At 37.5% G+C, this 18420-nt stretch overlaps 1 protein-coding gene and 1 long non-coding RNA gene across 3 annotated transcripts; one reads left to right on the top strand and one right to left on the bottom strand.

The window, feature by feature from the left end:
• Position 1: 1 nt before the first annotated feature.
• LOC113461007 lies at positions 2–4142 on the top strand. The gene is made up of 2 exons (XR_003382889.2): positions 2–317; positions 3154–4142. It is a non-coding gene; the product is annotated as an uncharacterized LOC113461007 (long non-coding RNA).
• LOC103723311 (F-box protein SKIP14) lies at positions 3752–12110 on the bottom strand. Of its 2 annotated transcripts, XR_001880338.3 has the most exons (3): positions 10575–12110; positions 4397–5381; positions 3752–4311 (listed from the first exon to the last, which is right to left on the bottom strand). XR_001880338.3 is itself a non-coding variant. In XM_026800035.2 (2 exons), the coding sequence occupies exons 1-2, from the start codon at positions 11382–11384 to the stop codon at positions 4899–4901; spliced, it is 1293 nt and encodes a 430-aa protein (XP_026655836.1). In that variant the 5' UTR covers positions 11385–12110; the 3' UTR covers positions 3752–4898. The 2 variants fall into 2 exon arrangements, 1 of the variants encoding a protein (XP_026655836.1); XM_026800035.2 differs by having other exon boundaries at positions 3752–5381.
• Between the last annotated feature and the right edge of the window lie 6310 nt (positions 12111–18420).

Raw genomic sequence — 18420 nt, 5'->3', positions numbered from 1 at the left:
AAAATAAACAGGTATACATATGTATAGATATATGCATGTAGATTACCAGATATACCCATTGTTTATTTGGAGCGCTGAGCCATCTGATCTGAATCAGACGGCTGACGTACTCTGGTACTGCACCGTTATTTTCCTACTGGGTGGACTCGCCCTCCTCGAAGCTCTCATCCTCTCGTTCCCATTTCAATCGAACCCCGCCCATTTGTTCGTTAATATTCCCCTTCGACAATGGTCCCTTGTTGCTTCCGCTCGGGTTGCGGCAAAGGGCGACTCTGGGTTTAGGATGCAGCGCTCGGGCACTCCATGACGTCTCTCAGGTATTTACAAAGGCGGCAGCTTCTCCCCGTCTTGATTGAGTCCTTTTTTCGGGCTCTTTGGAGTTCACAAATGGATTAAAAAACCTTTGCTCTCTTTTGTGCTAATTTCTTTCTTTATTTGGGCAATTTGTGCCCTTTTCCGAGTTGATTTTGTTCGTTCCTAGTGGTTTGATTTGTGTACTGTTTAAAGTTTTCTCCTTTAACAGTATGAATAGCACCCACTTTATATTTGGTATTTGAAGAAATGGCAACCTTCATTTAGTAGGATTTGGTCCTTGTTGAACGCATTTTGCTCGTTTGAGAGGGGGGACAGCGATTAGGTTTAAAAAAGGGTCCATTTGGTCTCATTTTTTTTTCATTTGGTCTAATTCAATCAACCATTGAATTGGGCCTAGGTTAAGGCGTGTTTGGTTGGCGACGGGAGTCGAAATCGAAAAATAGAAATTAGAATGGCTATATTTCTTGACTTGGAATCGGAATAGGATTTGAATACTAGAGGAGAGGTAAGGATTGGTTTTGGGAGGATTGAGGCATCCCCATTTCCTCTATGAGAATAGAACTCCTCCCAACCAAATGGTGAAACAGGAATCACGTATTTCTATTTTCACTTCAGAATGCAACTCCCTCCAAAAAAACTCTCTCATGTTAGAATTCTGCAAAAGCTGTTCTCTTTGCTTGAGGCTACAGTATCTTAATTTTCTTTTTATTTTATGCTCTATCTCAACCTTATGTTGCATATAACCTAAGCAAACTTTAAGTTCATATTTAGATTCATTAAGCTTTAAGTAAGAGTTGGATCTCATGTTTAAGAAGCATGAATCAAGGCTTGGTTGCATGCTGATCATGCACTAATATCGTCGTAGGTGCTATATGTCGTCAAATTTCCTGGCAAGACCATTCCATTTGCTCATGCATGCTTCCAAAGGTTGATTAAGGAAGAAATGTGGCATTATGCATGACCAAATCAAGAAATGTTTTGATGGACAACACAGACTGCAAATTGACTTGTCCACATACCATATGCTCAGGCTCTATTATTATTTTTTTTAAAGTTCTGTATATAAACTATTAAAAAAAGATATAAACTTAATTTTTTAAAAAAGCTTCCATAGATGAGAAATATTTACAGCACTATATAAAAATCAAGACATTTATTCAGAACCGTATATATGAAGATTTGTAAATATCTGAATGTATTTAATCTATCAACAGAAGTTGTGCATATACCGAAGTATGTACTATATAAATGCCATCTTTTCAATTTAGATAGAAAAAATCCCAAGTTAAGATAGAGTCTACAATTCATACAAAAAAAACCCTGACTCTTGGTTTGAATAGGTGGTGGCAGCTACTTAATATGATAAAAGGAAAAAAATACAGCATGCACATGAGAACAGTATAATTTCATTATGAAAATATAATAGCAGTCATTTATTAAAAATTATCATACATTGAGAGAAATGATCTTTAAAGTATATACTTATAGTACTAAAATAGCAGTCGTTTATTAAAAATTATCATACATTGAGAGAAATGATCTTTAAAGTATATACTTATAGTACTAAAATATATACTGATATTAATTAAAATAAATATTATCTGGTTGTTAAGTCCTTGATCTGAACCCAAGTTAGAAGGAAACTTGAATGCAGACCCACTCCTCTTATGAAATTTGGGCTAGATTTTACTTGAATCCAACCCCAAACTGACCCACTAAAACCCCTAGCAGGTGGGACTGATTTAAGTGATGGGTAGAGTCAGGTTGGGTTAAACTCTACTATCAGAACTAAATAGGCAATACCAAGTTTAACCTGACCCACTAGTGGAACAAGCTTGCTTTTTTTATACCTGAACAATGGAATTAAGCAACAGTTAGCCCAAAATTTCTAGCCTAGTTTTATTCAAGGGTTCAACAATGCAAATGGCCTACACTACACATCTCTAAACTAGATTCTGGCCAGCCTCATCTTGAAATTAATGTAGGTGTCAAACTTGTAGGGCTCCTCACTCTTATTGGCTGCATGCCATCTTTCAGTAGATCAGATCTCAAAAACAAAACACACTTCATTCTTCAAAAGCAAAATTGACTATTGGAACAACCCTCCTTACTACAGAAGAAAGTCTAACAAATAGTTGGCAAATGCTTTGTTTCCGCACCTTTTCTCGTCCTATTATTTGTTCTAGTGACATATTATTAACATCATTAATATTGCTTTCATGCAACATATTTTCATTAAATTGTGGCTGATACTTATTGCCAGTGGATGAGAAATTGTCGCTTTTGATACTTAAAAGTAAACTTGTTTGTCCAATTATTCCTTGTGCAAAAATGCACCTCTCGTGGTATCTTGTGAAGAACCATGGAGTAAGGTTGCTTCTTAGTGGGTGTAATAGGATCAAGATGCATCCTTTTTGATGCGATTCAAAACCCAAAGCCTCCTCCAAAGGCCAGTGATATGCCAACATTTGAATACGCTGAGATAAAATGTTTGAGACCGAAAACTTCTTGACAGCATGCTGGCATTAAAAGCTTTTTTGTTGGATAGATCATGATACTAGATTTTAATAATGTTAGAGGTAGAAGAAGAAAAGATTTTCTATGATCATTCTAAATGGGCAGGGCTCTTATATGATTTATTAGCAATGATATGTATATATACAGTCCATTTTTCTGAAAAAAATAAAGCCATGGATGTTCATATACATAGCCATGGGAGGTGGATGACCATCATGCTCTTCAGATAGAGAGCTAAGCTAATATCCATCACATGAGATCACATATGCTGATAAATGCATAGCATAATGGTTGGTAACACATGCATGATTTTCCAATCAGGCAAGTGGGAACTACATGCTCTTTTTCTCCAAGAACAAGGACAGAAAGATGCCCAGCCAAAATTGAGAGAGATTTGAACTTGGGTTACTTACACCCAACCTCCAGCTACTTCACCAGCAGACCATAAACTCGGCTCAGCAACCTGTATTTGTAGATACAATTTTCTACTAGATGTTCATATATAGCATTGTAATTGATACTTCTATTGTGACAAATATGTTAAGACATGCCGTTAACATGCAATGATATGATCTAGTTTCCATGCCATAATATCAGGGCAAAATAAACTTCCAGGAATTTCAAGATACAATGCCACCACACCCAAAATGTTACCCTAAGTTTGTCACAATAACCCACCGAATCATGTCAGTATAACTTATTTTAGGTCATTGTATGAGCCACAGCACTTGGTCCAAATCTGACTTAAAATACACCAATTACATGATCACAGGTAGTTGAATCAGAAGTTGCCTACCTATCTTTCAGAAAACCAATCAGATGCAACAATAAGACTGCATTGAGAGCCAAAATTCGCAAACAAGCTTTTATACAGCGATGGGCATTCTCACAAATAATGCAAAAGAATGCAGGTCCCTGTTAGTTAAAACTTGGAACATAGTCATTAGAAACATTTTATTCAACTGCATATTACTAAAATAAAACAGTATGTGACTGTTGATATTAGTAGTCCTCATATTTTTCGGCATTATATCAGAAACAAACACCACAAGAATAATCAAAAACCCCTGTTTGTTACAAAGCATGAGGACAAAGTAGCATGGCCTCCATATGAGTCGTGGATCTTTAATCCTGTAATCAAAGCAGATGAGATGGTTCTGCTATTCCTCTTGTTATGTACTCCAAACCATTGCTTAGATCTCTGCAGAAATTTCTGACGAAGGATTCTGTGCATCCAAACATAACTCTTGTTCTCCTCTCTGCGACCAAGGCATACCACATGTAAACTATTAAAATCCACCCGGCAGAGGGAATGGTCGGGCCTCCTAGGAGAACCAATAAGGTCTTAACTCCACACAGCCAGTTTTGCATAAGCACTTCATGTTCACTGGATATAGCAGATCCATAGACATGGATCAAACATCTTTAAGAAGAAAAGGATAGCTGTGGCATGAACATAAAATATCTTCAGCACTGTGCCTGGTAGGAGAAGGGAATATGGGATGAGCATGGAGACTTCTGCATAGAGAAATATTCAAGAAAAAGTTTTCAGTAAGCAACATACCAGCCTCAACTGCAATCCGACCCAATACTGAAGCTGGGTTACCCTGGCAATCAGCTACAAGCTCTAGCCATACATTCTGCCAGCCAAATCCAGTTGACAATTATGAGTAGATATCTGATTATCTCCCTCTCATCTTCCTCTATTTTCCTTTTTTTGGCCTTTTTTTCCTCTCCTCTTCCCATCTATCTATTCCTTTTAATTTTTTCCCTTTTTTGTTCTTTTTTTCTTTTTTTTCCATATTTAAAAAAAAGGTAAAAGCCATGACGACCAGGATCAGGAGGCAGATATCACAAAGTCGAGCACGAGCAAATTCAAATTCTTGCCAATGCAAAGCTGCCAGCTCCCAAACTGGTAGACCAAGAAAGAACAAAAGCTAACATGGCCCTCAACTTAGAACTTCCTAGTGGTGTATTATGCAACCAAATAACAAGTTCAGCTTCCAGGTGAAGAACACAGTGAATGATATCATGCTTTACTTGACGAGATGCGTGTTGGAGCCAATTTACTTCTCCATGCTTTCTTGAATCATGGCTGGCTGCTTCCAACAACCTGAACAAAGATATTCAAGACAAAACGTCTCAAAATATTTGCAGTCTTTGATGCACTTCCCACACTGGATACACCTTGCAATGCAAACATCACAAGCCCTACACTTGGATACTTCACCATGACAGCGTTCTGAAGGGCAGTCATAGACAAGCTTAAACTTCTGACATCCTGGGCACATCTCAATATCAATAGCACGCTCATCATCACAGGCTAGAGAAGAACGGCCAAGGTGATAAAACCGAGGCTTGCGAGATTTCGGCTGCTGAAGTTGGTCAGTGCCTAATAAGAACTTCAGCTCTTCAAACTGTTCTTGTGATACACTAAAAAGCCTACCGAGTTCGAGGTGTTTTATCCCCAGCATACCTGAAGACTTAACAACCTTTAGGGCATTAATGAGGCCTTCTACACTAAGCCTCACACATCCAGGAACACTCAACTGCAAGACAAAGAGCATGTTTTTCATAATCACATAAATGATTTCAATGAATAATCTGAAAAGGAAAATTGAAACGACAATAAAAATATCAGCAAATCATGTAATTGCAAGATGGACCTCAATAGTATATTGTCCTTCTAGATCCAGTTAAGTGGTGATAAGTCAAAATAAATATCTCAAAAAAATTATTACTTTATTACATTGGTGCAGAACAACACCGTTTTTCTTGTCAGGACAACTTCTAGACCAATGAATATCATCTTCGAATATATTGTTAAATCCCACTGACTTCTCTAGCAAGTCTGTCTTGTTTAAATTACTGATATTTAGAATAGTAACACAGAGATATATACTGCAAGGCATATCTACAGGAGGGCGTTTTCAATAATTATGGAAACAAAGGAACCCATGCTTCACAGAAAGCCAGAGCCAGTAAAGTAAAAATATTCATGTTACATCCGTAGAGTAGTTGTTTATCGATAACAGTAATGCATGGTATGTGGATCTCCCCCCACTTCTAACCAGAGAAATTCTGCAGCATAACCAACACCCCTCTTAACAATCTAGTTAAAGTACTACTTCGACTTCTGGAGTCTGAAAAAGCCACCACAAGAAGTCTACCTTCAATATCAGCAGACTCTGGGGTCTAAGTAAACATGCTTCACATGAACAGTTTATGCATTAATGTAACTTCTGGAGCCTGACTGCGACCCTTTCACCTTCTCAAACATCTAGTTCTTAATAAGGAAAAGTGAATCAATTATGAAAAGCATATTGACAGACAGGGAAAATTCTAATTTCAAAAACATACTACTGTTCAACTAGCATAATATGAGATGACAAAAAATGAAATCAGAATCTTTTTAAAACTTTCAATAGTTCTAGATAGTTATGCAACTATATGATGCATCATGCCAGTGCACACCTTTAGGTGTTATATTACAAAATTCTATATTTGGCATGGAAATATCACATGCCACTCAGGAAGAATACAGAATGGAATAACATTTCACTAAAAATATGGAATGTCATTATAATATACTTGTCAGAGCACTTTAATGATTCCAATGTAAAAAGACTTTGATGTAGTATGGCAGTGATAAACAGCACTCTACATACTACTGTATAATGAGAACTCCCATAAGACATTTCCAAGACATTCGAGAAGTCCATCAGATGTTCAACAGACTGTTGCACAAGAACTCCCTTGATTAGGGGGAGTACCCCATTTATCAGGTGGGATAGAGGAATAAAATAAGAATCCGGATTTTCAAATCCTGAATTCTCAGCCAACTGTCTCATAAAATAAAAAATCTCGTCGAATCCTGCAACCCAACTCAAAAATCCCAACTAAACGTACTCTCTCTAATCTATTTAACCACAGCCATCCATGTGTTTTCTCATGCATGAAACAATCTTTACTGCTACTCTCCAATTGAAGACCTAGGATTTCTGCCCATGTGCATCACCCATGTGACTGCTAGCTAGAAAAATGGAAATCACAGAGACCCAAAAGAGAGGGCCAATAAAAGCACTGAACTCAGCCCTGGGAAAAAAATGTCGATCCCAGCTGGATTTCCGTGGTTTCCAGTGAGCTGGTTGCCTTTTTGGGTTCGTTTATGAGAGTCTAAAGCATTACTCATTCAACAAAAATTCATTGATTACTGAGTCTTGCTCAACATGGTCATGGTTATAGTTCTAATATGTCAACCAGAGAATCTTTAAAAGCGAGCAAATCTGACAAATTAATCTAATTATAATTCAGTTCCAGGAATTGAGTACATGTTATATATGTATGTCATATGATACAGGTAGAGAAAATATTAGACAGCAGGGCAGGAGCGGAGGCACCTGCCTGTCTTTTGTTACTGATAAACTTCACTACATTGCACCCCCATGGAGTTGCCTTGGCAGGTATAGAATTAAAGACAAAGGATAGACCACAATAAAAAAGTCCATCCAACAGGATATGCCCATAGTCCAATAGATAAGAAAAAGAAATATTGCAAAAGCGCTAAGCCAAAGGTATAGCAAGTGGAGAAACATTGAAATATTGTAAAAGCGCTAAGCCAAAGGATATGCCCATAGTTCAATTTTCATCATAGCTTGGTGCATAATCTAAGGGCCTGTTCTCTTTGCGATAAAATAGTCCTGCTACTTCAATCAATTAATCTTCATCCATCATCAAACAATTTTAAACCAAAGGCATAGTCAGAGATTTTTCTCTTTCTTTTTAACAATTTACACAATCCCCTCCCCCCATCCTCTACCTGACCACCACCATCATCAACCAAAATTAAGAAAAAGGTAGTGATTTTAAGAATAAGTGAAACATTGGGGCCCCTGGTTAGTACAGCCTCACATATTAGAGCTAAATTTTTGGAAGTAGATAATAAAATATGATCAGAAGAAACATGTTGAAAGAACAGAAATCTACAAAATCTAAAACTAAAGACCTAGTGATTTCAAAGAAAGCCAGTTGAGGAGTGAGTTGCTTTGATTTTATACTGATCCAAAAGTTATTACTATAAAACCATTTTTTCCCTGGTAACTTCTAAAGCAGATTATTTCAACCTCACAGATTCATTAAATACAGTGAGTTCTGGACTTTGTCTACCACCACTCTCAGACTACAATTATTAATACTTTAGAAAGCACAATTGGAAGAAGCATATTGGAAAATTTGTTGAAAGAATGGTTTCCAACAGAATTGGGATCAGAATAAAGGCATTTTTTTGCAAAATACCCAAGCAGCAGCCCTCTTGAAAGTCTTGTTTAAATATAACTTGAACTTCTGGAGCCTGACTTCTTAACAAGATCACCCCCATAAAGCTAGCTAAAATATCAGCTGACCAAGTCTGACCGAACACCCACTGAATATGTAGTTGAAGCATCAGTTTAACGTTTAGTCTGATTAAACTCCCATCAAGGATTTAAGTATCATGCCATACTGACCAGTACTGGCCATACCGTACAATACCAATGATGGAATGGTACTCAATACTCCTCTTGTTACCATATTTACCATCACGTCAAAGGGTTTTCATCTTGGCTGAGGTACAGACACTAACTAATACGATGTATAATCAACATTTTGGCCCACATTATCTCCATTGATATAAATCAATTTATCCCCCCATAAAAAGCTGATATGATACGAAAAATATTGGCCACTATCTCCTAATCACCTGCTGAGTGTTATAAATTATTTGCTAATTAAATATTCAAATTAACAACTTAAAATGATATGTAATTTTAGACTAACTATATTTACTGAGATTTTGATATCTTGATTCTGAAAAACTTGGCCGATATCCTGGAATCTCTCAATACTTTGTTTTTTTCCCCATTTTCCATCTCGGCTAATATAAATTGAGATCTTGGTCAATATCAGTCTCATCACCAATGGAGGTGGCCCAGATCTCCAATTTGAAAAACCTTGTTGATCTCAACTTTGCTATACTAGCACTAACTACCATACTGCATGCCTGCAAAATATGATATACTAGGACTATACCAGAACAGATACGGGTAGCAATGTTGGTATCAAGACTTTCAAATGTGCTCCCACCTCTAGCATATAGTTATTATAAACAGAAATTGAAAAAAGCTATTATGAGTAGCACATCGACAGGGGGATGACATTCTAATAGAAGAAAGATATTCCAGTCTAACAACCATAATATACTAAAGAAAAAAATAGAAATCATCAAGATATTTTTGAAATTTTCAATAATTGGATAACCAAGTGTCTGTGCAATGATGAGAAATGCCATGCCAATGCACATCATTAGGAATTTCATTATAAAATTGCAAATTTGGAATCAAAACCATGTACAAGGCAAGCAGAATAGGTAATGCAAGCTTTCATTCGAAGGAGGAAAAAAATAACACAAGGTCCAATGCCGAAAGAATTTAAAGGTCAGAGGTGGTATAGGAGTACGATATAGCAATTGAAAAAACAGAAACCAGAAAGGAGCCACCATAAAAGTTGCTTCATTCACAGATGGGGTAAAATATTGCTAATTATGGTGAATGCCTTTTTCTAGGGCTCTTTAACGAGCATCAATTGCATAGCTTCAAAAAACAATTCAATGTCTATTGAGACTTGCTAATTATGGTCATAGTCATGGTTGCAATATATTGTTGACAAAGTGTTTAGAAGTGAGCATGTCTAATGAGGTTCATCATTAACAAGTACGAATTGAGTACATATTATATATGTGCACAATGGCAAAGCACAACCTTAGGTATTTGATTGCAAAGTAGTATCCTTGGAATCAAAATCATGGGCATGAAAGGAAGAACAGAAGATGCAATCTATCATAAAAGAAAAGCAAATAAAGTACTTGGAAAAGCAAAGCAATCCTAATAATCTAGTGGCCCTACAAAAATTGAAGGTCAGGAATGCTGCAGGAGTGGTAACAGCCACCGTTATAAAAAAATTGATGACAAAGTATTTTGAAAGTGAGATTGTTTCATCACTAACAAGTACAAATTGATATATGTCTCATCTGATGCAGATATAGACAATGGGTGAAAGGGCAACAGCCAGAGCCAGAAACATATATGGGCGTAGGTACTTTGTGGGTGCAAAAGGTGTACATTTTACAGAGAAATGTACAAAAACACTTTGAGTGAGGAAGTGCCAAATTGCCTAGGAAGTGGGTGTGTGCTTTCGAGTTTTTTGGGAGTTTCCGAATCACATAGGCCACCCTAGGTAGAAGTTTCCTGGTCCTAAACAACAGCATGGGAAGTTTTGTACAAGTTCCCTTAGTGAATAGCCCCATTTTATTGCATGTAAATGAAGTGAGAAAAAATAGAGAGTCAAGTTGCTCTCCGGCAAAGAAATCCAGAGTTCACAATTGTCTAAATGCAAGCAAATATTGACACCAGTTATTACAGTGATTGGAAAGAAAATAAGAAATAGCAACTAACTAGTACTCATTGAAGAAACAATACATGGAACCAAAGTTACTACACTGAATGGCCTCCACCAAAGGGTGAACAATACAGAACAGGGAATGGCATCAATATAGAAAGAGTATTTGTACAATTGCAAGATAATGCATGCAAAAGGAATTTAATCACCACTTCTAGAGAACAGCAATCCTCGATAACCAAATAAAAACACAGCCAAGACAATCTCGTAATAACAGTCAAACTCAAACTAGAAGTCCATCTGGTACAAACCTTTCTTAGCCTTGGGTTATTCTCAAGCACATGCTTCAGACCATCGTCCGTGATCCTCGAGCAACCCACGAGGATCAGGCACTGCAAGTTCCCCTGAGCTCTCTCTGATAGCTGCAGAAGATCATCATCAGTTATCTTCTCACTTAAGAAAGAATCTATCTCGATGCATCTCCACAAGAGTGGATCATTCTGAACTGCCGAATGCAGTGACCTGCAGACCCTTTCGACAGAGAGGAGATCCTGAACACCCAGATAGCCGAGCGCAAAAAGCAAACCCTCATGTGGAGCACCCTCATCTCCTCCACTAGAATGAGCTATTTCAGCATCCCCGGAGTCTGAAAACTCCTCCACATCTACAGCATGCTTAAAAACTCCATTTTTAGCTTCATATCCCAATGATCCCGAGGATCTTTGCCCTACCCAACCATCATAGGCACCTCCATAGTTCAGCTGGGACACCCAATGGTAACTCAGACCTTCAAAAAAAGCACCACTTCCCAGCTTGCGATCACCAGAATTTAGGCTGAAATCTTCGATCCAGCCGGCGATCGCAGTGAAAGTATTGCTCAAAGTGGTGCTCAGTTCCATCCCGAAGGGGTCAGACGGCAAAAGATCAACAGGATCACAAGAACCATTCCTGTCCGCCCTCCCTCCATCCCCTCCATTGCCATAAGGATTCTCGATCCCCCGGCTCGACAAGGGGGGCTTATCAAATCCCTCGGCACTCCTATCACATCTGGCGGATCCAAAATCCTCATCCGCACGGATTGAAGCAGGGAATACAGAATAAGATGAGAAATTTAAGGTCATCCTATACTCCTATCGAACCCAAACAGAAACCCTAGCTTTTCTCCCTTCTGATTTCTTTTGTACCAAATCTTCTAATCTTTTAAAACGGGAAGACAACCGGATCTATATTTTCCAACAAAAACGGAGAAACCAAAAAAAATCAAATTTTCCGAATCAACACCTAGTTTTTCCTCTTTTTTGCGTTCAATGGTTTAACCTAATGTAAATCGTGCTGGTTTTTTTTTCCCTCGCTTCTCTATCTAACAGAATAGAAACCCTATATGACAAGCCCTCAATTTTCGATAGCGAACAAAAATACAGCACCAAAAATATCACGGAGCCTCTTGTTCGTTTTTCCAATCTACACACCTAGCCAGATCAACCAAAAACAACAAAAAAAACGAAAAGAACGAAAAAAAAAGAAATCTAAAGATCTCCTGACTCTAATCCCCTCCAAACTCCACGTCCCCCAATACCAACCCGATCCAACCAAACTCCCCAAATCCCGATCACAAATCCCACCCAAAACTGACCTTTCTCGCGAAAACCGACGAATTAGGATTCGAGCAAGAAGAGAGGAGAAGAACCCGACGACGAGAGACGGAATTGAAGAGGGGCAGGGAGAAACGCCAGGCAACGGAAACGAAGACCCGGAGAGATCTCTTCCTCTTTGGAGCAGGGAAGGGACCAAAGAGTAAGAGGGACGGAGGCCGGGAGGGAGCAAACGATAATTTACTAAAATTGGGAGGCTTTCACGGATCTCTTCGCGGTCGGGGGCGGACGCGTGGCGGCTTCTCCGCGCGCGGGAGCTCCCTCCCCATCGCCACGCGCTCCTTGATCTCCCGCGAGACCACCTTATCGGATCGTCCACCCTCTCCGCGATCTCCACCGTCCGATCGTCCAAGCTGTTAAATATACTCCTCTTTTCCTTAAAACTACGCATTATGTGTCTCCCTGTCTAGAACCATTAACGTGGACTTTTAGTATTCTGTGGCCACCGGCCCACCAGCGAATACGTAGTCGGGGACCCAGAAAGGTGCAGGCCACGTGTCATGAAGGTAGTGGTTGATAGAGTTTTCTTGGTACCTAAGTTTGGACTCGCGGGGATAACGATATTGGGGAATGCCGAGATAGGGGAGGGGGACGTGGAAGGCGTCGATTGGGTGCAACTTCCTTGGGATAGCCCATCGCTCCAAGGCTGCTCTTGGTCACGCTACCTTGGTGGGTATGGATTCTTATTCTTTCAAAGGAATCCTCTACTCATTGAGGTATTAGTGCCAGATTGCCGTTCGATTTAGGTTGTCCATATATTCTGAGAGGTAAATACTGGGTCATCTCTTTTACCGTTCGTCACTCAAAAGAGATTTTGTAGACTGAGATTGTTTTGGCTCTCTTAACTTTATGTCATTTTATTTCTTTTAATATTGCGGATAGCATTCATGCCAGATTGACGTGAGCTACCGTTGAAAAAAAAAAAAAGAAAAAGTAAAGGATCTTGGAAGGAAAAAAACCAACGCAAAGGATGTCTTGGAGGAGTATGAGATTCTTGTTGGATGCTAAGTTTATATTTGTTATGGGGATGGTTTAGAACGATTAGGGGATAAGTATCCACAATTAACAAAGATTAACTCGGTCACGTGCAAATGAACATGATATTATAAACTATAGGGGACTAAAAATACCCTTAGAAGAGGGCATTCCTTTGTGATTCTCAAGAATAAAACTATACTTTATAAAAAAGAATCAGGTGGAATGGAGACAATCATGCATGACAAAGAACACAAACTTATAGATTGTCGTTTTAATGTTAATTAATATCTTATACTGCAAGCTTGACCATGGGAGGTTTGTTCATGGCAAGCTTGGTATTTGGAAGGGGTGAAGACAAGTATGTAATACTCTCGTACGGCTAAAAGCTATATTTTCCGAAGCAAAATAAGGAGGGATTTCTTAAAAATGCTTTGAAAAGGTAAGGGAAAAAAAATTATAGATCTGTGCTTAGTAATTGAAATGCATATTACAACTTAAGTCAATTTGAATGCAATATAAACTTGGCCTTGCTTGGAAGATGACCCTAGAAGACACTTGACGATGTAGACAAGCCATGGAGATCCTTGATACTCTTGAAATATTATCGATGATGAAGATTATTGGAATGAAGTAAAAGTCTAATGAGTACAACATCACCCTTTTGTGAGTTAGTTACCCATTGCAAAGATAGATTGCTACATGACCCTGTACTTGGGGTAGGCAATGGTGAAGTTGCTCATAAATTGTTCAATTGGGGGAAGAGTAGTGGATCCATTCTTTGACTTATAAAATTTTTTTTTATAACTTATTCAATATTTGCGAAGATGATAAATGTTTTGTAGCTTCAATTCTTAAATGGAATAGTTCTTTTTTGGATCTAGGTGTGACAATCGAGTGAGTGCAGTCAAATACATGTTGAGTCAAATATCTATCAATCTAAAATTGACCTATTTATTAATTGATCAAAAATACAAATATGAACTTCACCTATATATTAAACAGATAACTAACTCCCACATAACATGTAAATAAATAGGTTGAATTAGATTAAATGGGTCAAACGAATTAAACAAATCTTAAATAGATTAAACGGGTCTTAAACAAGTTAAACGGATCTTAAACTAGTTGGGTTATGACTTGATCCCCCCCACCCCAAAATACTAAATAGGTTAGGTTAGAGTGACTTATTTATAACTTGGACCTATTTGTGCGAAATGTGAATCCACTTGAACCAGGTTAGTTATGAGCCGGGGCATAAATTGCCAACCCTATTCGGACCTCACTAAAGAGATCAACAACTTGCTGCTTTTGGCTTTCTCCCATTGAATTACATGAACATAATGGGTATCATAATGGAAATGAAATAGTTCTCTTCAACATCAAGTCTTGTATACTTTTCTCAATTGATGAGCTTGCTTTATGCCAAAGCAAGAATCTTTTGTGGTTTGTTGTCGACAATAGTATCCTCATAATTGATAAATTGAGCAGACTTAAGTAGCTAAGACCATCATCTTACCTCCTTGTCAACTTGTAGATTAAACCGCTTAATGCCTGCTCTCAATTTGCTTCTGGTCATAATAAATTTGAGATTATGTTATTTTAAGGCTCGGTAAATATGAATTGCTAATATGGCACCCTCTCTAAGATTTCCTAGAAAAATTAGAAAATTAAAATAGTATGGGAATTGTTTACCACTATATTATGCTGGAAAATCAAAATTGAAAAGAACAATTGTATTTCAACAAGGAATCTTTAACTCTAGGATTCTTACGGAGAACATTACTATTAATTAGGGGTGCAAATAGGTTAAGTTGGACCGGGTTACGAGTGACCTCGACCCAACCATGTTTCTTACTCGGGTCCTCATGTTAGACTCGACCCAACCCAAAAGAAGGTCGAATCTGTACAAATTGGATCCATGGCTAAAATTTCGGACCTAACGGATCATTCTGGTTGGGTCGGGTTCATGTATAACTCGGTCTCAATCCAAAAAATTCAGATCTGGATTGGATTTGGGTCGGGTTCGGGTCAGATCCAAGTCAGATCCGGGTTAGATCTCTGTACTTGGTTTCTTTTGTAACGAGTGAAAACTATGTTATGTAGAACCATACAAGTAAAAGTGCATGAGCATCAAGGATTGATGCCATTACAAACTAACCTAATAATGATAGACTCCACCTTGTTAACTACAAGAAAAACTTTTTGTTCATATATGCAAATTTTTTTTAGTAGAAAAGTATTACATCTATGCTAATCATCTTTATTCAATAGTGATATCTCCTAAATTCTTTATAATGCATCTACTATTATTTTTTCTAAATATACTACTAGAAAAGCATGTATGGGCCAAGATGAGGAATATAGTTTTGATAATGACACATGACAAAGTTCAATAGTTACAAAGGACTCATCATGTATCCATCTTCTTCCACGTAGAAAAATTATACTCTATTTTGCCTTTCATTAGTCTGAACTTCTTTCTTAAGGGAATGGGTGTTCTCATTTAATATGCCAACATAAGTCTTAATGTAAAATTTATGCCATTCGATAGTATACAAAAGACGGTCTTTTCCATTCCTCTCATTCTCAAACACAAGAAGAGATTAGAGAAATAAAGTTAGAGATCCTTAAGGACCGCTATAGGCCCTAACGGTGTACCAAGTTCTAGTTTGGTTGGGTTGGGTCACAGGGTAGAAAATCCAAAATTGTTTCAAAAATCAAACGGGTCAGGTCAGGTCAGGTAAAAATTTAGTAAACCCAGTCTTGACTCAAAAAATTGAACGGGTCCAATTTTAGAACCTGATCTGGCCCTGCGGGTCCTTTAAATTGGGTCGGGTCACGGGTCAACCCAACTCATTTGCAGCTATATATTACACATGTGCATATACTATCTCCCCTACTCCCCCCCCCCCCCAAAAAAAAAAAAAAAAGAAAAAGAAAAAGAAAAAGAGAACTAACCTCTTCTCTATCTTCTCTTTTTTAATTCATTTTTCCTTCTCTCGTCCCTATTTTTGTATTCTATTTGTTTTTGTCATTTTTCTTGTTTTATTTCTTTCCTATCTTAATGAGACTGGATGGTTTCCCCATCCCTTGCTTTATATACATATAAAAGATTGGCTAGTATTCAATATATAAGTTTATCTAGTATTCAACATATGCAATGCACATACTATCTCTACAAGTTTATACAAACACTCAAAGGTTGTGACTCTATCCCAATACCTGAGCATGGACTTCAATTTTCTTGTATTTTCATATCACCTCTTTACTTTTTTACAACCTTGGATACATTGTATACATATATTATTTGCAGGTGACTGTATCTTGGTTGCAAAGTCTATTATGAGCAATGCTTGCAAACTAAGGAGTATTGTAGAGCAAATATTGTCACCCTCAAGCCAAAGAGTGAATCTTAATAAGGCCCTATTTGGGAAAACTGTTAGTAGTAGAGTTTTTGGAAGTAGAGCTGTCTGAAACATAGCATTTATAAAAAGTTGTTTGCTGTTTGATAACTACATTTCTAAAGTGGCACTTTAACAAGTGTTTGGTAAATAAACTGATAAAATACTTTTGTGTGACAAAATGACCATAAAGGACATTACCAGTATTATAGAACAGAGTATAATAAAATATAATATATATTAATATATAAATATATGATATAGTATAATATTAATGTAATGTAATATAATATTATTATAATATTGTACTATAATATTATTATAATATTGTACTATAATATCATGTATTATAGAATAATAATTTAATATAATATTAAATTATTTAACATAACATATCAATGTATTATGATATAATATAATATAATATAATATTTATAGTATAATACAATAATAAATATATATAATATTATAATTATTAGTGTAAATTAATTTTTCATCCTTCTAATGACCATTTATCTATCTAACAAATTTTCTAGCTAGGTGATAAAATTGGTTAAATAATTACTAATATATTTTTTTATTTATTTAGATCAAATTATTTGCCACTCACTTATTATTTTCTTTTTTATTTATTTTATTTTATTTATTTATTTATTTATTATTTTTTTCATTGAAATATAAAGGGGTCGCCGACCATGGGTGGCGGCCGGCATGATGGCTGCCAGCCTGCCACCGTGGGTAGCCACAAACTCCCAAATCAAAAAAAAAAAAGAAAAAAAAAAAGAAGAGGAAGAAGGAATAGAGGGAGAGGGAGAGGGAGAGGGAGAGGATGGGTGAGAGAGGAAGAGGCGGGATGAGGGTTTTGGGGAAAAAAAGTGAGATTTAAATGGAGGTATTTTGGTCCAAAAAACAGCTACCTGACAAAGCTGAAAACAACATTTTCGGAAAGCTCCAACTTGGAGCTTCTCCCCAAAAGCTGCTTTCAGCTTCCCGCAAAAGCTAAAACAGTTTTCCGAAAATTTTACCAAACACTATTTTTTATCTAAAAGTACTTTGGAGGGCCAAAAAGTGCTTTGTGGCCCTCCAAAAGCTCCCCCAAACAGGACCTAAATCTATTGCTACGTTCAGCCCAAGAATCGCAATCCTTTGCATTTCTGAATGTGATACTCCTTAGAAGTATCTATTGCTCCATTGACTGATAAAAAGCTACCAACTTCCGACTTCAGTCCATTAAGTCAAAAGGTGATGGATAGACCAAAAGGATAGAAATGGAGATGGCTTCATTTTTTTTTTTTTTGCTTAAAACGGGTGCTTCATACAAGACGTGTACGAATACACCCAATAAAGTCAAAATACAACAACTCGCGGAGTGCCAATGGCAACTCCCCCTCCCCAGACCAAAGGGTAAACCCTGAGTGGTGGGCCATGTAGGCAGCCACCTAGTCAGCTGCCCCGTTGGCTTATCTGAATACATGCTTGGCCTGAAAGGCCCCCCCATCTCTCATCATCAACTCTATGTCTCGGATCAGGGGATGGTCTGTGCTCTCATCCCTCGACCCCCTTCGAATCCATCCGACGGCTGTGGCCAAGTCGCCCTCCAGAATGATCGATCGGAGATGGCTTTCTATGATGGAGAAATTGGTCCTTATTGATAGCTTCTATTTCAATCTATTTGATGGCAGATATGGTGATTCCAAAGTTGATTGTGGCTGAAATTGAACATTCAATGAGAAATTATTTTGGCTAAGGAGTACTCTGTTGTTGGATTCATTTCGTTAAGTAATCGTGGTTTCGGAGTCCCTTCTCTCAGTGCCCGGCATTATGCTCTATTGACCAAATTGGCTGCTAAAATTGTTTAGAATCGAACAACTTATTGAGTTCTCTAGTTCATGCTAATTGTCTATTGGTCCTATATGCTTGTTATCCCATTGCTGACAGTAGATCTTCAAGAATCTGAAGGGAGCTCTACAAGTTTCCTTCAATTGTCCTCTCAAATTTTCATGGATGATTCATGATGGTACAAAGATTGATATTTGAAATGATCCATGAACTTTTAATAGTCCAACTATGATCAACATTGACACTCCAACAAATCTCAAAGTTGCTGATCTTCTTAATGCTTATAG

Source organism: Phoenix dactylifera, chromosome 10 (genome assembly GCF_009389715.1).
Source record: "Phoenix dactylifera cultivar Barhee BC4 chromosome 10, palm_55x_up_171113_PBpolish2nd_filt_p, whole genome shotgun sequence".
NCBI classification, from domain to species: domain Eukaryota; kingdom Viridiplantae; phylum Streptophyta; class Magnoliopsida; order Arecales; family Arecaceae; genus Phoenix; species Phoenix dactylifera.
Note: the sequence above shows the minus strand (reverse complement) of the source record. Positions and strands in the feature narration are given on the sequence as shown.